The sequence below is a fragment of the Lethenteron reissneri genome, chromosome 6, assembly GCF_015708825.2.
Source record: "Lethenteron reissneri isolate LAM-NWPU_2019-01 chromosome 6, ASM1570882v1, whole genome shotgun sequence".
Classification (NCBI taxonomy): Eukaryota; Metazoa; Chordata; class Hyperoartia; order Petromyzontiformes; family Petromyzontidae; genus Lethenteron; species Lethenteron reissneri.
In genome coordinates, this window is record NC_083784.1 from 9,756,061 (window position 1) to 9,781,655 (window position 25,595).

A 25,595-nucleotide genomic window follows, 5' to 3' on the forward strand; every position below is an offset into this window, starting at 1 on the left:
GTAATGTGTGTGTAATGCATGTGTGTGTGTGTAATGTATGTGTGTGTAACGCTTGTGTGCGTGCAATGTGTGTGTAATTATTGTCTGTATGTGTGTAATGTGTGTGTATGTAATGTGTGTGTGTGTAATGTGTGTGTGTAACGTTTGTGTGTGAAACGCTTGTGTGTGTGTAATATTTGTGTGTATGTAATGTGTGTGTAATATTATTTGGTTCGTTCGGTAAAGTCACGTAGATTAAAAAAATGGAAGTGAGCGTACTGGCAGTCTATAATGTAGACTGTAGCCTGGTTTTTAAGCTGGTGAGCGTATTGGCAGTCGATAATGTAGACTGTAGAAATTGTTATTAAACTGAACCTGAGTGAGCGTACTGGCAGTCTATAATTCAGACTTATTCTGGTTCTTTCAGTAATAAAAATAAACGCAAAAAACCACGACGTTTCGATCGCAACACAAGCGGTCGTCATCAGGAAAAGACGGGTTCGCCTCTAGGCAAACTGTTTACAAAGGTTAAGAGATGGGCGTAATGGTTGTGTGTGATGTGTATGTAATGTGTGTGTATGTAATGTGTGTAATGTGTGTGTGTATGTGTGTATGTAATGTGTGTGTATGTAATGTGTGTGTATGTAATGTGTGTATGTAATGTGTGTGTGTAATGTGTCTATGTAATGTGTGCGTGTGTAATGTGTGTGTATGTAATGTGTGTGTAATGTATATGTATGTAATGTGTGTGCGTGTAATGTGTATATATGCAATGTGTGTGTGTGTGTAATGTGTGTGAAGGTAATGTGTGTATATAATGTGTGTGTGTAATGTTTGCGCACTTGTACGGGCCTCTGGATGAGGGCTTGCCACTACTTCACCATACTTCACCATGCTGGTCAGTGGGAGTTGGTGATAAGCGTGGGGTCGGTACACGGGAGCATAGACGTGCAATACAACAATGGGTGTGACCGCACACATGTCCTGTCTTCGTCTCCGCGTGGCCCTAGAAGGCATCCGACTCATCGGGCTTGCCTGTAGACCTCCACTGACGTTGCCAGGTCACTTTTGCCAACGAGACTATATATGCTGGACTCATTTGTGTATGTTAAAGTTTGCACTTTATACGACATGTGCGTTGAATCATGTGTTTTTGGTAGTGTAGCGGTCAGCGCGCTGCGCTACGAACCCGACCACCAGCGTTCGATTCCCGCTCACAAAATAAATACCTGGTGCGGTGTGTAAACATCGCCACTCGGGAGACAAAGGCGGTCGAGCGTGGTGCTGGCCACCCATCTCCCTCGTGTGCCGTGCCGGCCTTCATAGGTGCTACTCGCGAACAGCCCCAACGCTCTGTCGCGGGCTATACGGGGGATCTTTGCCTCTGCACAAGATGATAAAATTGGACTTGGGCAGGGTACGTCACCGGCTTAGCAGGCGTGATGGAAGGTGGCCAAAAATAATAGCGGAGTGGCAGCTCGAGACAACAAAATGCCTCCGCACGGATTGTAAACATCGCAGGAGTGCGAGGGGCCTTTACACGGCAGCGGATTGATTACCGCTGATGATGATGCTGATATAAGCGCATGTCTCCCAGCCTCGTCGTGTCACTGCTGTGTAAGTGATTGCTGGTGGTTATCGCCGCTCCTTAATGTGATTAAAGTCTCGCCAGCTCACTCTCAGCAATCCGCCACGATTGATATTTAGCACGCGTTCGCCTGCCAGCCTCCACGGCATTCAATCACTCCCACTCATCATCCTCCTCGATTCTAAAGGTGGAGGGAAAAACCAGAGGACCCGGAGAAAAATCGACCACGACAAAGAGGAGAGAGACACGCAAACTCTAAATACAGAGGGATCAAGGTCAGGATCGAACCCCACAACTTCGTGTATACCAGGCGAGGCAGTTAACATCTCGCCACCAGCGGCGCCGAGTTTGCACAAGAAACAACATGAAGTAGAATTGGTTTCTGAGTGTCATTAAACAATTATAGCAGAAACATAAGTGAAATGGGCATAATCTGTCCTCGTATTACCCAGTAGTTCCTGTAGAACACCACGTTTTGGAAAAATATAGTTATAATAAATAATATATGGTAAAGCACAGTCCGTGATAGCACGTGAGATGCGTATGCAGGCTGAACAAAGACTGTGACCTGTGGGCAGCATCTAGAAGCATCCAGCAGCATCCCGCCTTGTGTGCGATTCTACGCCGAGGCAGACGTACAACCGCTTATTGCTACTCGCGCGACGTAATTAAACCAATCACGTTATATCTCATTCGCACCCGCGTCATAAAAATGCGTTCCCGAATACATCCATCGCGTTATGAAAATTACGCGCGATAGAAGAACAGACTGTAAAGTCATAGGGGTTGTTCCTACAAATGGGCATTGACCAACCAGGGTCGAGGAAGTGAAATTGAAAACTCGCTGAGATCCTGGACACGGGCTCGGAGGTGTGGGGGCTCAGAGCGGGCAGCACTGAAGACGTGGCACATTCGCCTACACGAAGAACAGACCCCCCACCCCCCACCCTCTCCCAACGGTGCCACGGTGCCTCCCCTCAAGTTGTAACTCGGTCCCACTGGACTTCAGGTAACCCTGAAGGTTTTAACCCTGGGTCCTGGTTGCTCTCGGCTCCAACGCGGCATCACTGGTTTAACACGTAGACTTTCACTGGTTATACGAGCCGGGTTCGAACGCTGCACGAAGTGAAATGGTGGGGCGCCGTCCTTGACAAGTGCTTGGGTAGTTGGGAAAAAAGTGGGGCATTCGCTTGTGCGTTGGACAACCTGAAAACTTGTTTCCAGCCCATCGTGCAATTCTTGGCAAGAACAAAGGCTGCACACGAGGCAATGCGCCTTCCAGTTGTCAAGTCAGTTCTGCTGCAGGGCTCTGAAAATATTCACCCAAAAACTTTACTAGCCGCTTTGAAGTCAGCGCCGTTTTCTCCTGACAGGTCTCTCACTGGGCGAGGGTCTCACATCAACACCATGGAGGGATACTTCTGGAATTGGAGGCTCAACTCAAACCCCCACGAAACAAGTCACTGCATTTCGTCTTGACAACAGAAACGCCAAGTGCACCCTGAAAGTCTCCCCTTCCCGACCTATCTAGGAGAGGAGCTGGACCATGCGCGTTAATATTCCACGACCACCTGAAAAATGTAGCCGCTAAGGCAGGGGTCAACTTGGTCCTGGAATTGGCGAGCACAAACCAGAGAACTTCACTGTCAGTGCTACAGTCTTCAGGGATGCCCTTGTGTGCAATGGTAAGGACGAAGAAGCCCCCAAACTTGTTGACGTCCAATTGAACGTTGCTACGTGGTGGCGCATTACTGGAAATAGTCCTCTACAAGGATAAATGTGCGGCATGAGGCATATCAAACCCACACTGTCCCTGGTAGCCGGCGCTGCCGCAACAGCTCACGCTCGCCTACTGCTCACGCTCGATGATCTAGATCCGACAAATTCGAGGACAGAAATAATCACGGCCGCCTGCTCAGATCTGCACTCGACAGTCATCCTTCTCGTCCGAGAAGCAGCTGTCCCTCCGGGTGCACCCCCAGGACCTCCAGCCGCTGCTAACGATGCCGCTGCTCACGAGGCGTCTGGCGTGGGAGGAAAGCGGCTCCCAAAGGGGTCCGTTCTGCCGGCCACTGATGAGTGGATGTGTCCTGGCGGTTGAACTCCTCATTTCGCACTGTACGTGACCAACCGTGCTAATCGGAGGTGCAGGATGTCACTAACTGCTGCACAGCTTGAGGACCAACAGCGCTAATTTGTGTGTTTTGCGCTCATGTTCATTTGAGGACACCGTATCCGTTAAATCCTGTTTTATCGATAGTGTAGCGGTGAGCGCTACGCTGCGCTACGAACCCGGAGACCCGAGTTCGATTCCTGCTCACGGCCAACACCGGTGACGATTATCTGAACCGGTCCTCGGCCTCCCCTAGATCGCCTCAGCCTCAAATGAGTACCTGGTGCGGTGTGTAAACATCGCCACTGGGGAGACAAAGGCGGCCGGGCGTGGTGCTGGCCACACACCCCCTCGTGTGCCGTACCGGCCTTCATAGGTGCTCGGCTAGCAGCACTTGCCCCAACAGTCTGTTCAGGTTATACGGGGGATCTTTGTCTTTGTAGAGTATAGAAGTGAGGCAGAACAACACCTCACCACTCCTCACTGCTCCTCACTAGTCTCCCCTCACCCTCCCACACCTCACCCCCTCCTCACCCTCCACACCTCACCCCTCCTCACCCTCCCCTCCCCCACCTCACCCTCCCCCACCTCACCCCCTCCTCACCCTCCCACTCCTCACCCCCTCCTCACCCCCCTCCTAACCCTCCTCTCACCCTCCCATACCTCACCCCTCCTCACCCTCTCCTCCCCCAACTCACCCTCCCCCACCTCACCCCCTCCTCACCCTCCCACACCTCACCCTCCCCCACCTCACCCCCACCTCACCCTCCCACTCCTCACCCCTCTCCTCACCCCCCTCCTCACCCTCCCACACCTCACCCCTCTCCTCACCCCCCTCCTCACCCTCCCACACCTCACCCCTCTCCTCACCCCCCTCCTCACCCTCCCACACCTCACTCTCCCCCACCTCACCCTCCCACTCCTCACCCCCCCTCCTACCCCTCCGACACCTCACCCCCTCTCACCCCCCTCCTCACCCTCCCACACCTCACCCCCCTCCTCACCCCCCTCCTCACCCCCCTCCTCACCCCCTCCTCACCCTCCAACACCTCACCCCCCCTCCTACCCCTCCGACACCTCACCCCCCTCTCACCCCCCTCCTCACCCTCCAACACCTCACCCCCCTACTCACCCAACCACTCCTCACTCCCCTCCTCACCCCTCCTCACCCCCCTCTCACCCTCCCCCACCTCACCCTCCCCCACCTCACCCCCTCCCCACCCTCCCACCCCGCACCCTCCCCCTCCTCACCCTCCCCCACCTCACCCTCCCCCACCTCAACCCCTCCTCACCCTCCCCCACCTCACCCTCCCCCACCTCAACCCCTCCTCACCCTCCCACACCTCACCCCCACCTCACCCTCCCACTCCTCACTCTCCCCCACCTCACCGCACCTCACCCTCCCACACCTCACCCCCCTCCTCACCCCCCTCCTCACCCTCCCACACCTCACCCCCCCTCCTACCCCTCCGACACCTCACCCCCTCTCACCCCCCTCCTCACCCTCCAAAACCTCACCCCCCTCCTCACCCTCCCCCTCCTCACTCTCCCACACCTCACCCCCTCCTCATTCTCCCACACCTCACCCCCCTCTCACCCCCCTCCTCACCCTCCAACACCTCACCCCCCTACTCACCCAACCACTCCTCACCCCCCTCCTCACCCTCTCCTCACTCTCCCCCACCTCACCCTCCAACACCTCACCCCCCTACTCACCCAACCACTCCTCACCCTCCCCCTCCTCACTCTCCCACACCTCACCCCCTCCTCATTCTCTCACACCTCACCCCCCTCTCACCCCCCTCCTCACCCTCCAACACCTCACCCCCCTACTCACCCAACCACTCCTCACCCTCCCACACCTCACCCCCCTCCTCACCCCCCTCCTCACCCCCTCCTCACCCTCCCCCACCTCACCCCCTCCTCACCCTCCCCCTCCTCCCCCCCTCCCCGCCCTCCCACCCCGCCCCGCGTGCTCTCTGCCCGCCAGGCACCGCCCCCACCCACGTGCTGCACGTGGAGGTGTCTCGCGTCTCCGCGCACTTCGCCACCGTCTCCTGGGACCTTCCTGCCCAGGGCGGCGACGACGTCATCGGCTACGTCATCTCACAGGAGGTGAGTCCCGCGCCACGGGCAAGCAGGTGATGCCACTCGAGGTGCATTGTGTAGGGCAGTGGTTCTTAACCTTTAACTGCAGCCTTGCAACCCCATTGGTTCTCAACCGTTAAACACCATTACAATGTTAACAAATACACAGGGTTTGATGAAACAAAGTAAATTGTACTCTTAGGTTTTTTCGGTAAAGTCACGTAGGTAAAAAATAAATAATAAAAATAATTGTGCTGTGGCTGTTCCACCTAAAGACGGGAGCTTGTGTTGCCTCCGAAACGTGATTTATTATTTTATTTCTATTATTTTTTCTGTTATTTTGTATTATTTCTTTTTATTATTTATTTTTAACCTACGTGACTTTACCGAATAAACCTAAGAGTATGAATTCTTGCAGTCACGAAAGCTTCAAATCTAAAGTAAGTTGTGCTCACGTGCCCCGGGCTGTACCTTCTCAAACAATCTGTCCATGTCTCACAGCCCAAGAAAGGGCATCTCGCGCCCCCCCCCCCCCCCCCCAGGTGAAAAAGAACGACTACTCTAGGGGCTCGTGCCACGGTGTCGTGCCGAGCAACGGCCGCCAGTGAATGTGCTGCCGTCACCACGGCTTGAGATCTGCCTCTTTAACTTGTGATGGCGTCTTTACTCAGGCTCCCGCTGTAGACCCTCTCGTGGTGCTATTACTGGAAGCTCGTCTGCCTTGGGGGGTCGTTGTGCTGCACCGGGTAACCCACGACCATGGACCCCCCCCCCCCCCCCCCCAGAGCCCGTTCAGCCGACACTTACAGACAAATCTTCTCCGTCACGTTGCCTGTCTGCTGCGATGGAGACAAAACAGTTGGAATTCAGATATTTAGGCGTCGTTTGCAAGACTTTAGGTATATAGTTTTTCATTAATTTTACTAATTTACTAAATAGAAGACTATAACCTAAACTATTTTTGTTATTTAAACTAAACAATTTTTTTTGTACTATTTTTATTTCACCAGCTAAGGCTTACTGAGCTCTATAGCTCTTTATCAGAAGCAACTTGGCCACGAAGGATAGCTCAGAGAAGTGGCTTGTCATGCCAACTACGCTGAACGTACGTTGCTTCTAAACGTGGAGGGAAAGGCCGGGGGAGCTGTAGAGAACTTGTAAACTTCACATCTACATACTCTTTGGTTCTTTCGGTAAAGTCACGTAGGTATAACATTGTTTTACAGTATTATATTTTATACCTACGTGACTTTACCGAAAGAACCAAAGAGTATGGATTCCTGCAGTCACGAAAGCTTCAAATCTAGATTCAAATCTACACAGCAGGTGACAGGGTCGGGGTTAAACCCGCGACCTTCTGTGTACGAGGCGACGGAGAGATCGCAGCTTGCCACTGTGGCGCTAAATCGGAAACAAAAGCCAAACTCTAGAAATAAGCTAAAGACACGTTTACAAAAATGTCTCTTAAATTCTGAACTCATTCCTTTTTTTAAGCTGAATTATCCAGATTTATACCCTTCAAAGAAGAACCGTATCACGCAGCCATCAAACATCATCTTCATGGGCCTGGGGATCCATACAAAAAAGAACCATGAACATTTTCTGCCAAACTATTAGGCCGTACGTATGTTGAACTTTTTTTCACCGTACGTAGCCAACCGTGCTCGTCGGAGGCCGTGTGCTCGACTACTCACAATCGCTTATTCATATTCTTGGTTCTTTCAGTAAAGTCACGTAGAAGGGAAATAATAAAATAATAAAAATAAAACAATAAAATTCTCACGACGTTTCCATTGCAACACAAGCACTCATCATCAGGTGTGTTTCTGCGACTCTGCCTCGTGTTTCTCCGACTCTGCGTGGTTTTCACACCTGATGATGATTGCTTGTGTTGCAATCGAAACGTCGTGAGAATTTTTATTTTTTATTTTTTATTATTTTTTTATTTCCCCTCTACGTGATTTTACCGAAATAACCAAGAATATGAATCCCTGCAGTCACGAAACCTTTAAATCGAAATTCACAATCGCTTGTTGAGGTACTGGCTGGAAATTAAATTACCCCATCATACCAGTGGTGTCAATAAAGCGAGTATCACTTTTGTGGGAAGTAAATGATGGTCATCGCATGCATGTGTAACGGGTCTCCCTGTGTCTCTCACTTCTGACCGTGATCTTGCTGAAACTACAGGAGCGGTTATGTATATACGTTGCACTTCTTTTGCATCGTACGTAGCCAAGCGTGCTAATCAGAGGTGCGGGGGGAGGACAACACACTAAACACGAAAAGCAGTTCTCAATAAATGAATTTTCAATCTGGAAGATTAAATGTGCAAAGCTACAGTGGCTTCCTAATATCGGAAGAACTGGACTGTCGACAAAAAAAAACAAGTGAAACATCGAGTTTAATGGGATGGTGTTGTTGTGCAGTCATCTGTGACCGGGCGCAGGCTATCAACTAGCTCGCGCATGAGGATCCGGTTTAATTCTGGGTGGACAAAAACTGGAGTTCAAACCCAGGCTCAGTAGAACTCTCTGCGTCGAGTTTCTGCGACTCTGCAACGTGACCACTCTGGGGGGTCACAACTCGGGCCCACAGACACGCGGCAACGCCTGGCTCCCACTCCGTAGATTAGAAATTCAAACATCCATTGGAGCTGCTGCGTGAACGCGACTCGCATTTTCGGCTCCCCCACGTGGCTCTCGAGTGGAAATCCGCATCGCCGCCCACCCGTATATCTGTCGGGAGGGGCAGAGCCGAACGCGGGGGGGGGGGGGGCGGCCTCTTGCTCTAAGCCCAGGGGGTCGGCAACCTGCGGTTCAGGAGTCGCATGCGGTGGCTCTTGAAGGACTGCAATGCAGCTCTTGAAATTCGACAAAAAAATGGCTCTTCTTGTTATTTGTGTTGTCGACTCCTGACCATAAAAGTCCAGTTCGCCGTGGAATTACAGTTCACCATGGAAGTTCTGTTTACCGTGGGCAGGGGTCGGCAACCCGCGGCTCCGAAGTTCCGTGACATTATTTGTTATGGACCACCGTCTTGTATTCACCACAGCCATTGCGGTCCCTTTAAATATTGCGGTTTTTTTATTTTACCGAATTCGAAAGAAATGCCTCGTTGTTTTGGATGCCGACCCACGCCCTGCTCTAAGCCAATCCCGACGCACCCCTGGCCCACGCTGCCGCCACGCCTCCCCGCAGGCTCGCCACCAGGGGGCGCGCGCCCCACATCCTCTGCGCAACTTGTCACCGACCGCATTACGCCTCTAAACACACAACCTGGACATCGCCATGGGCAGTGCCGGATTAACCTAGTACGGGGCCTGTAGCATATGTTATAAAGGGGCCATAAATAAAAAAACACGTAAATACATATACACATTTTTACTTGCATCGTAAAATAATTGTATTTTTTCATTTGCGATACAGCCAGATAATACGAAAAATCGCTAATCTTTAAACGCCCAGTCGTTCATAAAAGTTGAAGGAAGTATAGTACTATAGTAATAGAGCAAGTTCAGAATCACTGAATCAGAATTTATAGCTTGAAAGCGTTTAGCGCGGTGCCCTTGAAAGTGCCGGGCCCGTAGTATATGCTACTTGTGCTACTTGTGCTACCTGTGCTACTTGTGCTACTTGTGCTACCTGTGCTACTTGTGCTACTTGTGCTACCTGTGCTACTTGTGCTACTTGTGCTACCTGTGCTACTTGTGCTACCTGTGCTACTTGTGCTACTTGTGCTGCTTTTGCTACTTGTGCTACTTGTGCTACGAGGATAATCCGGCACTGGCCATGGAAATGGGGAATCTCCACCACACTGGCTCTTTGCTGCTGAGCAGGGAGACGAATTGACTTGGGAAAGTGATTTAAGCGCGTCAGGGTTACATTTTTCACTGAATGTATGTGAAGTGCGCCTACAGATAGGACCACGGAGTGGGCACTTGACCTACATTATTTGGCGTACCGGGCGTGGAAATGATTTCTGTGGATCGCAGAAAAACTAAACTGTAAGAAATATATTTTTTTATTTTACCAGGTAAGGCCCACTGAGCTATTTATCTCTTTTCAGAAGCGACATGACTATCGCAAATGATAGCTCAACGAAGTGGCTTATCACGTGGAAATGTATAGCCAGACAATTTACCCTAAACGTGTGATGTTGATTCTAAATGTGGAGGGAAAAACCGGATGACCCGGAGAAAAATCAACGTGACCAGAGACCCCGCAAACTCCAAATATACAGGCGTCAATGTCGGCATCGAATTTCCGATTTGCTGCATACCAGGCGAGGTAGTTAACAGCCCCGGCTGAAAAAACGGCGCGTCGGGTCGCGTTTGCACGACCGTGCACCCCCCCCCCCCCTCCCTCCGTAGAGGCGTGAGGCTCAGTCGCGGCGCGTCATCGTGGAGGTGAATACGACGGAGCGGGTGTGCACCCTGTGGGGGCTGCAGCCCGACAGCGACTACGCGGTGCGCGTCTCGGCGCTGACCCCCAGCGGCTCGGGCCCCGCCAGCGAGCCGGTGACCTTCCGCACGCCGGGGCCCGGGCCGCCGCGGCCCCACGCGGGCGGCAACGGCAGCCGCCACCTCGTCGCCGTCGGGGCGGCGGACGAGGCGAGGAGGAGCGGGGCCGACGGGACCTCGTCGTCGCTGGGACTCGCTCTGTTCTCCCGCGACCTCGCGGCAGGGAGGACTTTGGACGATCGCGCGGCAAGAGGTGCCTCTGAGCGAAGCTTGCGACGACCTTTTTGGCAGTGTCAAAATAGATGATGAAAAATGAGCGTTGGGTTTTTTTTTTACCCCTTACTGGCAACAAAACAGCTGTTGAGATGCTTTTACTTGTTTTGCCACAGTCTGAGAAATAAAACGTAATAATACTAAGTACTAGAGCAACAATGTATATTTGTACCTATTTAACATATCTTTTTACATATCGGTGGAGTGACCACCCTGAATCTGTTCAATGTTTCTGTAACTTAATTGTGCTGTGAATGGTTTAAAAGTAATTTGTCTTGGCCAACTTGCATTACGGGACGTTAATTATATCCCCATATTTATTTATTTATTTACGTGTGTGCAGCGTTTTTTCGATTTCTCTCTTTGCTTCCATCTCTATTTTGCTTCCCAGTGTCGCGTTTCAATTCGCGTCATCGGCTTTCATCATTCCGGTGGCGCAGGTCGTGCTCGCGAAACGAGACGCAATCCCACTCTCATTGAGCTCTCTCGCCTGGTAAAACCGTACCAACCTTGAACTTGACAACAAGTTCACAGATTGCAAACTCTTTTTCTTTAAAACTGCTTTTTGTTTGTGTTTCGTTTGTTGTCTCTCCCCCCCCCGCCCGCACCTCTGATTAGCACGGTTGGCTACGTACGGTGTGAAAGAAGTTCAACATACATACAGACATGCAATGACGCTTCACTCCGCGTTAACACCATTGTGCCGTGCCCCCCGCGTGTGCATCCGTCTTCCCCAAGGGGACGTGAACGTGAAGGAGCTCAGGAGAAAAAGGCCGGAGCTCGTGGCCGGGGAGTTGTTCATCATCAGCATTGTGCTCCTCATGTGGGCGGGTGAGACGGTTCACGCGCCGTTCGCTCCCGCAGCGCACCGAGCGGCAAATATCTCACGATCATCACGAAGGCTTCCGTTGTTACTAAGGTGTCGCTTTTGGAAGAGAAATCACGGTTGTCGAGCAGACGTCTCGAGGTCCCGAAGCACCAACCGGACAGCAACAAAGCGCACTTTTGAAGTTGTAACCGAAAAAACCTAAGAATAGGAGTTGATACACCGGCTCTTGTTCATACCCAGTCATTCTTATCACTGCCTGCTCAGTCGCCACACGAGATGCTGGGAACTGAGGGCCATGATTTAGCTGCATTGGTCATAGGAGGTTGTTTCACCATACTAAACTAAACTATGAAACTAACCTCTCACCTGAAGATGACTGCCCGTGTTGCGATTGAAACGTCGTGATCTGTTATTTTTCTATCTACGTGACTTTACCGAAAGACGCAAAGAGTGTTTTTTATTTTACCAGGCAAGGCCAACTGAGCTATTTAGCTATTTTTCAGAAGCGACCTGCCCTCAAATGATAACTCAACGAAGTGGCCTTATCACGTGGACATTTATAGCAGCCAAATACTCTAATCGCGCGATGTGGATTCTAAATATGGAGATAAAATCGGAGGATCCAGAGAAAAATCTACACGACCACTGGGAGAACATGCAAACTCCAAATATATATCATGGGACCTTTTTTCCCCAGTATCAAAGTACGAAAAATAAGAATAGGTTATTCTATTCTTATTAAACTAGTGTAATTGCCTGTCATATGATGGGTTCGTAAAAAAAAAAGTTAATGGAAAAAGACAAACATTTTAAGATTGTATTGAATTTATTTAATCTAAAATGTCTCATATATAATCACATTCGGTACCAATTGACGATCATCTCCATAACGTTCGACACTGATGCTGGTTGGATTTTTGCATATTGACAAAGCAACATAAAGTTGTTCATGGGAAAAAAACAGATTAAAATGTCTCCATTAAAACATTGGCTACAACTTACCAGTGAATGGTTGTAAGGTCTCAGACAGAAATCGGGCCAGTTTGTAGGTGAGGGGAGTCAATGGTGGAGACCTTACAACCATTCACTGGTAAGACCACCTCAGCTGTATTTAACTCAGCTCACTTGGTATCTTCAATTAAGGCCATCTCACTCTCTCCAGGTGATTCGATTGTCAGTTTTGATGCAGTATCTTTGTTTACTAAAGTTCCTGTGCCTGACACCATTGCAATCATTGAAAATTTGGTCCAACAAGGACTGAATGCTGATGTACCGGCCCTGGTGAGACACTGCCTCACCAACAATTACTTCACCTGGAATGGTACATTCTTTCAAACAAGTTGAAGGTACCCCAATGGGTTCTCCCTTATCTCCAGTTGTAGCCAATGTTTTCATGGATAAATTTGAGACAGATGCCATCCAGGCATCCACCCTACGGTCTTCTTTGTGGAAGAGATACGTAGATGACACATTCGTAATCTGGCCATATGGCCTGTCAGCACTGAACCAATTCTTCAACCACATCAATTCCATACACCCAGCCATCAAATTCACAATGGAGGTGGAAAAGGATGGCAAGTTACCTTTCTTGGATGTTTTAATCTAAAAGACACCAGATGGCTCAAAACCTGACTCCCACCACCATCCATCCCAGAACAATTCCCTCATCAAAACTCTACACCAGGGGTCCTCAAACTTTTTAAACAGGGGGCCAGTTCACTGTCCCTCAGACCGTTGGAGGGCCGGACTATAGTTTAAAAAAAAACTATGAACAAATTCCTATGCACACTGCATATATCTTATTTTGAAGTGAAGAAACAAAACGGGAATAAATACAATATTTAAAATGAAGAACAAGTAAAGTTAAATCAACAAACTTGCCAGTATTTCAATGGGAACTATGGGCCTGCTTTTGGCTAATGAGATGGTCAATGTCCGGTTCCATATTTGTCACTGCTCGTCGTAACAAGTGATGCAAGTGTGCATCCATTAGTCTAGATCTGGTTGGAGATTTCAAATGTTTCATTCTGGAAAAAGTCTGTTCACAGACATAAGTGCTGCCAAAGATGGTTGCCATTTTGAGTGCATGGTTCCTGAGATGAGGATATGTCTCAGAGGGGAGAGATGCATAGAAATTATGAAGGCTGCTTGACTTGAATGCGTCTTTCAGAGTCACAATTCTGCAGTTCAGCCAGTTCCATTTGGTAAATTGTATCCACATTTTCAATGTCAATAGAAAATGGGTTACGGAAAAGCTGTATGTCCTGTTCATGGAGATGAAGCTCTTTAAATCCAAATTGGAACTCCTTTTGCAATTTTTCCAGTGAATCCACACGTTTTGTTTGGGAATGCAACCAATGGTTTTTCCGCTAACAGATTTTGAGTTGTGGGGAGATGGCAGAAGTTTTCCTCCTTCACTTGTTTGATGAGGAGGCCTAATATTACTTCAAATGCTTTGACATGTGATTGCATATCACAGATGAGCTTCCCCTTTCCTTGAAGTTGCACATTGAAACTGTTGAGTAGCTCTGTTACATCTGTCAGAAAGGCAAGGTGCCATTTCCATTCTGCATCATTGAGCTCTGGTACTTCTTTGTTTTTTTAAAGCAGAAAAGCTGTAATCTGTGGAAGTAAGTCATAGAAACGTTTCAAAACTCTCCCTCGACTCAGCCAACGGACTTCTGTGTGATACAGAACATCTTCATAGTCAACATTTAGCTCAGACAGAAATGCTTGAAATTGTCTGTGGTTTAGTGCATGAGCTCTAATGAAGTTAACACAAGATACCACAAATTTCATAACCGAGTCCCACTTCAGTGATTTACTACACAGCGCTTGTTGGTGGATGAGGCAGTGTATGGCTATTGGATGAGAATGGTTATGTTTGTCCATCTCTTGGTTAATGCGAGCAATTACTCCTTTCTTAGACCCCACCATGCTAGGAGCACCATCAGTTGTCACACTGGCTAGTTTAGCCCAGTTCAGCTCCAAACCATTCACAGTTTGGCAAACCTTTTCATAGATATCCTCTCTTCTTGGTTCTTTCGGTAAAGTCACGTAGAAGGGAAGTAATAAAATAATAAAAATAAAACATAATAAAATAATTCTCACGACGTTTCGGCCACAACGCAAGCAGCCGTCCTCAGGTGAAAGCCAGGTCTGTCGGGGAGACAGCGTCTGAATGAAACCACACGAGCTTGGAGCATATATAAGCTGGGTTGGAAACGGGGGAAAGAGCGCCTTGACAAATAATTTGCATATCAAGAGGAATTTAGCATATTTATGGGACATGCAGGAATGTTATTAGTACTACATATGCAGCACGGGCATATGTAGTACTAATCACATTCCTGCATTTCCCATAAATATGCTAAATTCCTCTTGATATTGAAATTATTTTGTCAAGGCGCTCTTTCCCCCGCTTCCAACCCAGCTTATATATGCTCCAAGCTCGTGTGCTGTTTCATTCAGACGCTGTCTCCCCAACAGACCTGGTTTTCACCTGAGGACGGCTGCTTGCGTTGTGGCCGAAACGTCGTGAGAATTATTTTATTACTTCCCTTCTATGTGACTTTGCCGAAAGAACCAAGAAGATGAATCCCTGCAGTCACGAAAGCTTTAAATCGAAAGATATCCTCTCCTGTAGTTGTTCCTTTGATGCTTTGCAGTGCAGCAAGCTCTTCTGTGACTTCGAAATAGTCATTCGTCGCACGAATAAAAATTAGAAGTTGTGCAGAATCACGAACATCATTGCTTTCGTCGAGTGCCAAGGAAAAATAGGAAAGTTTTTTGTGGAGTTTTGCAAATGCTGATGCAAATTGTCTCCCAATTCTTCAATCCTCCGTGTAATTGTAGGTCCTAAAAGACTCACTGTACTAAATAAATCGGCCTTCTCTGGACACATCTCTTTGGCAACAGAAAGAAGGCATTCTTTAACAAATTCTCCCTCCACGAATGGTCTGCCAGTGCATGCTATTAGCTTGGAAACTTGAAAACTTGCTCGCAGTGATGAAATATTTAGCTGCTTCTGCTTCACAAAACTATTTCGCTGAGTTGTTAATGTATTTTTCAGTTTTAATATTTTATCTTTTCTCACTTCTCCGACTAAACAAGCATATTCATCTTTATGTTGAGTTTTATAGTGTTGACGTAAATTGTATTCTTTGAACACAGACACTATATTCTGGCATATCAGACACACAGCTCTTTCCTTGTACTGCATGAAAAAGTAATCATAAGTCCACTGTTCTTTGAATATCCTACACTCCGAGTCAATTTTTCTCTTTCTTGACATCATTGTTTCCTAGGGAGTCAAAATTGATATTAGTAAAATACCAATATATATACAGCGCTACAAAAACAATATACCAGTAATAACTTTGCCCACACAGAGACATACAGACTGCACTGCCCATCAATGCAGTCTGATTGGGGGAAACTCCGCCCCCTCTCCCTCTTCCACCAATGACCGTCCTTCTCATGCAGAAAAAAAGTAACAGACAGGCAGCGGCGGCAAAAACACCCGGCGGGCCGGATAAATGTCCTCGGCGGGCCGCATGTGGCCCGCGGGCCGTAGTTTGAGGACCCCTGCTCTACACCATAGAGCTCGATGTATTTCTGACCATCACCACCTAGCCAGTGAACTGGAGCAGATGTAGTGGTGGTATTGACGTGCGCCGACAGTGATGGATCACGGGGCGCGGGGTTGGGCACGCGATGTGGGCGTGGTATGGACGCGCGCGCCGGTGGTAAGGCGCGCTGACACAAGCTGGGAAAAGAGGATCGTAGCGAGTGCGCAGTGATTGGTCAGATAAGTGGGTGCTCTCAGCGACGTCCGCAGGAGGGGTATAAAGGGAGACGCGCGAGAGCACTCGTGGTCAGTGTTAACCAGTTGAAGACCGAAGACGGGGTGGAGGAGGTAGTGGCCCGAGACCCCTAGTCCCGCCGTCCTTGTGAGGACCGGGGCCCTGTGCGGCTCGGAGCCAAGACTGGGGGACCATAGTCCGACGCCCGTGTGGGTCGGGACGGTGGTACCCAGAGCCGAGACGGGCACCCCGGCTGGGTGTGTCCCGGAAGGCTACGGGGTGTAAGAGCCCGTGTCAGTATAGCTGAGTGGGTGTTAGTCACCCGAGTAGCTAAGGAGGGTGTTGGTCACCCGTGTAGCTGAGTGGGTGTTGGTCACCCGTGTAACTGAGTGGGTGTTAGTCACCCGTGTAGCTGAGTGGGTGTTGGTCACCCGTGTAGCTGAGTGGGTGTTAGTCACCCGTGTAGCTGAGTGGGTGTTAGTTACCCGTGTAGCTAAGTGGGTGTTAGTCACCCGAGTAGCTAAGTGGGGTGTTAGTCACCCGTGTAACGAAGTAGGGTGTTAGTCATCCGTGTAACTACAAGTTGGTGAAATAAAGAGTGTGCTACCCGTGAAGTCGTCTCCTGCCGAGTTACTACTTTACAACTGGCGTCAGAAGTAAACCTGTCTTCAAGGAGAATGGACACAAGGAAGACTTCTCGTTCCCACGTGCAAGACCGGGGAGACGACGGCGTACCGGAGACACCACCCTCGGGAGGAGAGGACGTGGAGTTGCCGCCGATGCAGCACTTCGCAGAAATGGCCGATGCTCCGCTTGCCTCCGACACCAGCCTGCAGGACGCACACTCCCGCCTGGCGGAGTTGCTGCTCGCCGCCGCTGCGATCTTGGCGGAGATCTCCGTTCCAGCGGGCGGTGGTACGGCTGCGGGGTTGGAGGAGGCGGCGCGGCTGGAGGGATCCCGCCAGACGGCGTTTCGCGCCAAAAGTTTTGGAGTTGGCGCCATTTTTGAGGGCCCGCCACCGCTTGGCGGGAAGCGCGGACACCACGTGGCCAGAGATCTCCACACAGCGCAGCCCGCGTCATCGGCGCGCGCCGGAGATCTCCATTATGCGCCTGCAGACGGAGCCGACATCTTCTACAACCACAGCGGCGCGCGGGAAAATCGTTCCAACAACGACGACGGCGATCGAGTCCTCCAGCAACGATTGCCCGCGCTGTCGGTGTTCAAGGCGGACGGGGGCGACTGGGGAGCCTTCCAGCGACGGTTCGTCGCGCATCAAGAAATGTCGGGGTGGTCCGACACCACTGCCCTGCGCGCGCTGCCAGCGATGCTCGACGACGACGCGCTTGCAGCCTTCACATCGGCCCCGAGGTCGTCCCGCTCAACGCTCCAGGCCGCGCTACACCTGATGGCCAAGGTGTTCGGGCCACCCTCGACCTGTCGCCACCAGTTCTACGATCGGCGGAAGGTGGTTGGAGAAACAACGCTCGCCTATCGCACGGCGCTGCTCGCCCTGGCAGACTCAGCTTTTCCCCGCATGGACAAGGAGGGGAAGGACGCCATGGTGACGGAGCAGCTGCTGGCGTTGGCTCACGGATTGGGAGTTCCCATTAATACGGCGGACGAGATGGACATTTGCTCTCTGGAGATTGCCACAAGTATTCACGCTTACGAAGTCCTACAGCGAAAGCCGACGGTCGTCTGCGCATCGGTGGGGAACGGGGCACCGGCCGCCACGATCATCGGCCCTCAGCCTGCTGTGCCGCGGGAGGAGGCCTTCGCCGTTTCAAGACCGGGGGAGTGGAGAACGGGAGGTCGTTCGCCCACACGTTCACACCGCAAGCTGGAGCAACCGAAACCTACGACGTCCCTCGTCGTCTGCTACAACTGCGGCCTTCGGGGCCACGTCGCGTCCGGGTGCCGGGCCCCACGTCAGCGTATCGCGGGACCACGTCCGGACGACGACCAGGGCCTAAAGACATCCCAGCTGAACCCGGCAAGTCGCGGCACCTCACACGTTCGGTCCACATGCACGGCACGTTCGGGTCGCCGCTTAGCGGTGGGGGGACCGCGTATGGGCACCGGGGGTTCGGTTCGGCGAGAGGGGTCCGTACACGGCCCGAAAGCAGTCGAATGGTCCGAATTGGCCCACAGGATAGTGGCTGCGTCGGCCGGGTCGTCCGTGGTAACGGGGTACATTGACGGGGTTGAGGTCCGGGTGCTTGTGGACACGGGTGCGTCGGCCACTATCATTTCGGACCTTATTTATAACATTCTTCCCGTCCAATGTCGACCCCTTCTGCCGGTGGACGTACCGTTTTACGCGGCAAACGGGGGATCTTTGGGAATCATCGGCCAGATTCGGGCGACTATTTGTATTGGCGATATAAAATTGGCGGGTCCTATTTTTGTATCATCTTCGTTGGCCGTTCCTTGTTTACTAGGCACGGACTTTCTGTCTAAAATGCCCATCAAAATTCTCATAGACCAGGCCTGCATTGAGCTTCCGTCGGGACGGCGGGTTGAGTTTTTGAAGAGTCCTACTAAGATACGCACGGTTTGTGCGACGGTGCAGGCGCTGGCAACCCAGACTGTACGGGTGCCCCCGGGTTCACAAATGTTGGTACCCCTTCGGTTGAGGAAACCCCTCGGGGCAGATGCGGGGGCACAGGGAGTTCTGTTGGGGCCGTCTAACAGAGCTAAAGGGGGCCTCGACTTAGCGGTGGCCCAGACCATGGTGAGGGGGGACAGTGAGCCGTTCGTTATGGTCCTGAATACGGGGTCGCGGCCGGCCGTGATTACGCAGGGAACGGTGCTGGCTCACGCCGCGCCGCTACCCGTCGAGGAACAGCTCGTTGCTCACGCCGATTCGAGTGCCGATACGCATTCTCATAGTGAGGAGGGGACGGAGTGGTTGGACTCGTTGTGTGCCGGGTCCAGTAACTTGTCCAGTGTGCAGTCGGGTGCATTGAGGGGCTTGCTACTCGAGTTTGCTGACGTGTTTAGCAGGCACAAGTATGATATTGGCTGCACAGACCTGTTGCGCCACCACATAGCTACTGGGGACGCGGCCCCTATTCGACAGAATCCCTTCCGGCTCAGTCCAGCCGAGAAGGAGCATGTGCAGTCGGCAGTTAATGACATGTTGGCGGCCGACATCATTGCGCCCTCTTCCAGTCCGTGGGGTGCTCCTATCGTCTTGGTTAAAAAACAGGATGGGTCCTTGCGGTTCTGTGTCGATTTCCGCCGCCTAAACAAAATCTCAATGGCCGATGCGTATCCGCTCCCCAGGATGGATGAGTCTCTGGATGCCTTGGCGGGAGCACAGTTTTTTTCGACGCTCGATTTGCTTTCGGGATTTTGGCAATTACCCCTCGATGACGAATCGAAACCAAAAACCGCTTTCTGGACACCGGGAGGCCTATTTGAATTCAACCGATTACCCATGGGTTTACATTCCGCTCCTGCCACGTTCCAGAGGCTCATGGAATTGGTTTTGTCAGGCCTCCAATGGGACACCTGTTTGATTTACCTCGATGATATCATCGTTTTCAGCCGGACTTTTGAGGAGCACCTCCAGCGACTGAGAGCGGTGTTTCTCAGGATGCGTTCCGCGAAGCTTAAATTTAAACCGGCTAAATGTTTTCTGCTTCGGGAATCGGTCAGGTATTTGGGCCATATCGTTAGCCGTTCAGGGATCTCGACAGATCCTGCTAAGACGAAATGCGTCAGCTCATGGCCAACGCCGACCTCTGTCACTGAAGTCCGCAGTTTCATAGGATTCGCCTCCTATTACCGTCGTTTTGTCAAGCAGTTTGCCACCATAGCCAGGCCCCTGCACGCTTTGACGGCTAAAGGGGTGCGGTTTCACTGGGGGTCGGAAGAGGAGGCCGCGTTCTGCTCCCTTCGTGACGCCTTGGTGCAAGCTCCCCCCTTGTGTTACCCCGATTTCACGCAACCGTTTGTGCTCGACACGGATGCCAGTAACACGGGTATCGGGGGAGTGCTCTCACAGGTGGTCGGGGGGGTCGAACGGGTGGTCGCCTACGGTAGCAGGGTTCTGTCCCCCGCGGAACAACGCTACTGCGTGACACGTCGTGAATTGCTGGCGATTGTGTTTTTTATACAGCAATTCAGGCCGTATCTTTATGGCCGTCATTTTACGGTTCGCACGGACCATGCGGCTCTCCAATACGCTATGCGGGTGGCGCAGCCATCCGGCCAATTGTCCCGATGGTTGGAGGTCCTTCAGGACTACCAATTCACGACGATTTACCGCAAGGGGTTGCGCCACTCGAATGCGGATGCATTGTCGCGGTTGCCGCCGCGTACGGAATGCGCATGTCTGTTAGGATCGGCGCGGTGTAAACCCTCTGTCGCTGTCCCCGCGGAAGTTGTGCTCGCCGCCACGGATACTACGGGGGTCGACGCTCCCACGGGGAGGGACTCGCTGTTAGCGTTGCCTCTCATCGAGTGGGGCCGTCTGCAAATGTCCGACAGCTCCCTACTCACGCTACGTCGGAAGGTTGACGATCCCGAGGGAGGGGAAACGCGGGTCGGTTCCTGGGTGTGCAGACAGGGCCTTTTGATGAGGTGGGACAACATGTCCCGGCGTCACGTGCTCGTGGTGCCGTTTGCTATGCGGGGTAGGGTCGTCCTGGCTGCCCATGAACGACTCATGCACCTGGGGTTTCACAAAACGCTCGCCCTCATTCAGCGAGACTACTATTGGCCGGGGATGGGCAACGACGTGGCGAACATTCTTAAGGGATGTGTAGGGTGCGCCCAAAGAAAACCACCACCAATAGCGGCTAATCCACCGCTGCAATCCATTCAGGTTTCGCGCACGAACGAATTGGTCGCGCTGGACATCTTGGGGCCCTTTCCCGCTACGCCTCGGGGAAATAAGTTCCTGCTGGTTGGCGTAGAGTACTTCACTCGCTGGCCCATGGCATGGCCACTCGTCAACCAGTCGGCTGCGGCAGTGGCGGACGCCTTTGTCCAAGGTTATGTTTTGGACAAAGGCGCCCCCGAACGCTTGCTGACGGATCAAGGGAAACATTTTTCGAGTGTTTTGCTGCGCGAGGTGTGCGACCTGTTGGGTACAAAGAAAGTACGTACCTCCCCGTACCACCCGCAGACTGACGGTATGGTTGAACGTCTGACCAGGACGATTACGTCTATGCTGTGCCAACAGGTATGCGATGACCAGGTGGATTGGGACTTACAGGTACCGGGGGTACTAGCGGCCTATCGGATGGCACCTCATGCGGCGACGGGGTGTTCTCCATTTTTTCTGATGTATGGGCGGGAGGCCGATCCGGCCATGGACGTCCAACTGGGGATTTCCCAGCCACGTGCAAAATCTAAATTGGCAGACCATATCAAGTTTAACATCGCCAAATTGGCTGAAGCGCGAGAGGCTGCGAGATTGAATTCGCGGTCTCGGCACATCGCGAACGAGCGATTGCATGGACGGAAGGTGCATACGCACAATTGGGAACCGGGCGATAAGGCCTGGCTGCATTGTCCACACGCACCGTTGGCTACGTCCCCCAAACTGTTGAGACCATGGAGAGGACCGGAAATTGTGCGGGTTGCACAACCCCAGAGTATACAGATTAAATGGGGAAAACGCCGTTGGTACGTGCACCCCTCCCGACTGAAACCCTACGCGGCGCCGCGTGACCCCGGGTTGTGCCGTGACGACCGAGCGTGTGATGTGACCGTCGACTCGGGGAGGGATGTGTCGCAGGCTGATCCTCACGTGTCTCCACCTGACCCACCCCCAGGTGTCTCGGACCTGACGGCTGTTGACCGTCGGGAACCGGAACCCCGCGGCTCGCGCGGAGCCCCGATGCCTGGCCCATGCCTTCCTGAACTGCCGGCGCCACCGGATGGCCAACTGCATCTGGTGCCGTACGACGGACCGGCAAGGCGGACTCGGGCTAGGACGCAACACTTTTCATGAATAAAAAAAAAAAAAGATAATTTTCCTTTTTTGTTTAAAGCCCGACCTCGCTGCCGGGGTCCCCCTCTGCCGGGGTAATGTCCCGTTCAAGGGACGCTCGGACACATTGGGACGCTGCACGAGTCGGAGAGAAAAGAAGAGAAAATGAAAAATATTTTTTTTATTTTTATTGTTACTCTTTCCGCATACACATTATCGTTGCCACTCGCCGGATTGCGCATATTGTTCTTGTTGTGGGCGTGGCGGTTGCTGGGTTTTGCGGATTGCGGTGTTCATGTTGTGTTGTTAGGGTTTTGTTGTTATGTTACGGGGCACACATAGGGGTGAAGGGGTGTTGTATATTTTATTAGCAGCTGGGTCGGCTGCGAGCTATGTGGTAGGGGGTGATGTAGTGGTGGTATTGACGTGCGCCGACAGTGATGGATCACGGGGCGCGGGGTTGGGCACGCGATGTGGGCGTGGTATGGACGCGCGCGCCGGTGGTAAGGCGCGCTGACACAAGCTGGGAAAAGAGGATCGTAGCGAGTGCGCAGTGATTGGTCAGATAAGTGGGTGCTCTCAGCGACGTCCGCAGGAGGGGTATAAAGGGAGACGCGCGAGAGCACTCGTGGTCAGTGTTAACCAGTTGAAGACCGAAGACGGGGTGGAGGAGGTAGTGGCCCGAGACCCCTAGTCCCGCCGTCCTTGTGAGGACCGGGGCCCTGTGCGGCTCGGAGCCGAGACTGGGGGACCGTAGTCCGACGCCCGTGTGGGTCGGGACGGTGGTACCCAGAGCCGAGACGGGCACCCCGGCTGGGTGTGTCCCGGAAGGCTACGGGGCGTAAGATCCCGTGTCAGTATAGCTGAGTGGGTGTTAGTCACCCGAGTAGCTAAGGAGGGTGTTGGTCACCCGTGTAGCTGAGTGGGTGTTGGTCACCCGTGTAACTGAGTGGGTGTTAGTCACCCGTGTAGCTGAGTGGGTGTTGGTCACCCGTGTAGCTGAGTGGGTGTTAGTCACCCGTGTAGCTGAGTGGGTGTTAGTCACCCGTGTAGCTAAGTGGGTGTTAGTCACCCGAGTAGCTAAGTGGGGTGTTAGTCACCCGTGTAACGAAGTAGGGTGTTAGTCATCCGTGTAACTACAAGTTGGTGAAATAAAGAGTGTGCTACCCGTGAAGTCGTCTCCTGCCGAGTTACTACTTTACACATGTACACCAAGCCCTCAAGATGAATGGATATTCGGACTACACACTCCGTAAAGCTATCACCCCAACCGTTGGGAAATAACCATCTGAGGACCCAATCAAAACCATCACCTTGCCATACATAGCAGGCGTCATCAAAAATATTTCCAAAATCATGAGCAAACACAAGATCCAGGTTCGATTCAACACAGTACATAAAATTCGTGATCTGATCCCATCTGTGAAGGATGTGATCCCTGACATGCAATACCCCGGCGTCTACAAACTAAGCTGTGTCTGCGGCAGTAGTTACATTGGGGAAACTAAGCGACATGTCTTGGACCGGATTCGTGATTATAAGGCAGATCTGAAACATGGTAGGACGAATACCTCAGCCTTGGCTGATCATTTTTTTCACGCTCTGGATACACTCCAAATACATTTTTCTTTACCGAAAGACCCAAAGAAAATAAATGGTAAATTCACATCAGATGGTGCCAGATGAATTGTTGGGAAGGAAGGCAATATCTTCATGATTGGATTCTGAAATGATATCAGCCACAGCAAAATTACGGTGCATTTCACGAATCACCAGGCCATGTGCCACTGCATAATCCTTTTTTGGGGTTGAGATTTCGAATCGGCATGACAATGTTTCCTTTTTTACAAAGCCACTTTATGTGGTGGCATTCCAAATGGTGTGAGCATGGTACAGAGATTCGACTGGATAATGATTTGCGACGTCACTTGGTTCCATGTAGTCACCCAGCGTTACACACAGCGTACAGAGCATACCTGTATATTCCTTATCAGTGCCTGCCTTATTACAGACCAATTCAGACCTCATTGATCACCACGTGCCCTTATAAATCTCAACGGTCAACCTACAAAATCCAATCACAAGGGGAAAACACAAATAGACAAAATTTGCCCGTATTGAAATGATTGTACGCCGTATGGATCTGAAAACTCAATTTCCCTCTACAAGAATACGGATAAACCATATGGGTTGACAGGTATGACAGTGTCAGGCGTTGGGCACAGATCACTGAAACTATATGTATATAAGTTATTCTATTATTTTATATTTTGATACTGACAAAAAGGTATCCTATGATATAGCTGCTCACCTCGAGACGTAAATGGTCTGATTCGTGCATTGTCTTTGTAAAGTTCACCTTTTGGCCTTCTCTGGTCTGACACTGGTGAGACTAGGCCATGAAGAAGGCTGTCTCTGGTGTAGGCCAATCAGTTTTAAGCACAATTAATATATTATCAGAGCATGTTTGTTTGCATGTTCACCACAAGTACGTGTGGTTAATGCAGACTTGATTCCTTGCAAAAGGTTTCTATTTGGTGTTTGAACATCTGAAAGCCACAGTTTTTTTTTCGAGAAAGGGTAAAACCTATTCTTAATTTTCCTGCTCCAAATATACAGCAGGTGTCAGAGTCGGGATCAACAACCGCCATTCGCCACTAAGTGGCGGTGACGTCATCACGACGCTTGTGCCAGGCTATGTGCACGTTGAGGCCACGTGAAATGTCGAACGCCCACTGGCAGGAGGTCACGGGGCAGACCCAGGTGCCATGGGTCGACTAAATGAGATGACTGGCTGATGCACCACCTGTGCCCCCTACTGTGCCAACTTGCTGTGCTTTAGCCACCTGGCACTCCGCTTGTTGTTGTGAGTGTTGCTCCTCCACCCTCCGTTGTTGTTGGAGGGCGACTGCCTCCAACTGCCCAGCGGCATCCTTCACGAGCCTCCTCCACAGAGGCCGATCCTGACACTGCTCGAACCAGTCATCGGAAAGTCCACTCAGCTCCACGTCCTCCTGTACCACATCACTCCATCTCTTCTCTAGCCCGTGCCGCGTCCGTTTAGCCTCCTCTATCCGGCTGAACAAAAGCTGCTTAGGCATGCGGTGACTAGGCATGCGGGCGACATGACCAAGCCAACGCAACCTTGCCTGCCGGAGGAGCTCACCGATGGGACTTTATCCAGATCTTTCAAGGATTTGTGAGCTCCTCACACAATCCAGTCTGTTTAAACCCAGGATGGACCGTACGCAGGCCAGCCTAAATGTTTCCAACCGGCGAAGATGTTACATTAGGGGGGTCTACGTTTCGCAAGCGTAGAGAAGAGAGGGAATGACCGTGGCCGAAAAGACCTGAAGCTTCGTGTGGAGCGACGGACCAGGTAGCTTCCACACAGCGTTACGCAACCGATGAAAAGATAATGCCGCTCAACTCATTCGGAGTGAGACCTCTGCTGTCAAACCGGAGTAGGTCATGAGCACACTGCCCAGGTTTGGGAAACTCTCCACA

The 25,595-nt window shown here is 51.4% G+C and overlaps 1 protein-coding gene across 1 annotated transcript in view; it reads left to right on the forward strand.

Annotated features, from left to right (window-relative positions):
• LOC133354843 (fibronectin type III domain-containing protein 4-like) overlaps window positions 1-25,595 on the forward strand; it is a 34,844-nt gene that overhangs the window by 1,547 nt on the left and 7,702 nt on the right. The window contains exons 2-4 of the mRNA XM_061571998.1: window positions 5,671-5,795; window positions 10,141-10,483; window positions 11,242-11,334. Coding sequence (XP_061427982.1) covers window positions 5,671-5,795; window positions 10,141-10,483; window positions 11,242-11,334 — 561 coding nt within the window. The remainder of the gene's footprint in view (window positions 1-5,670; window positions 5,796-10,140; window positions 10,484-11,241; window positions 11,335-25,595) is intronic.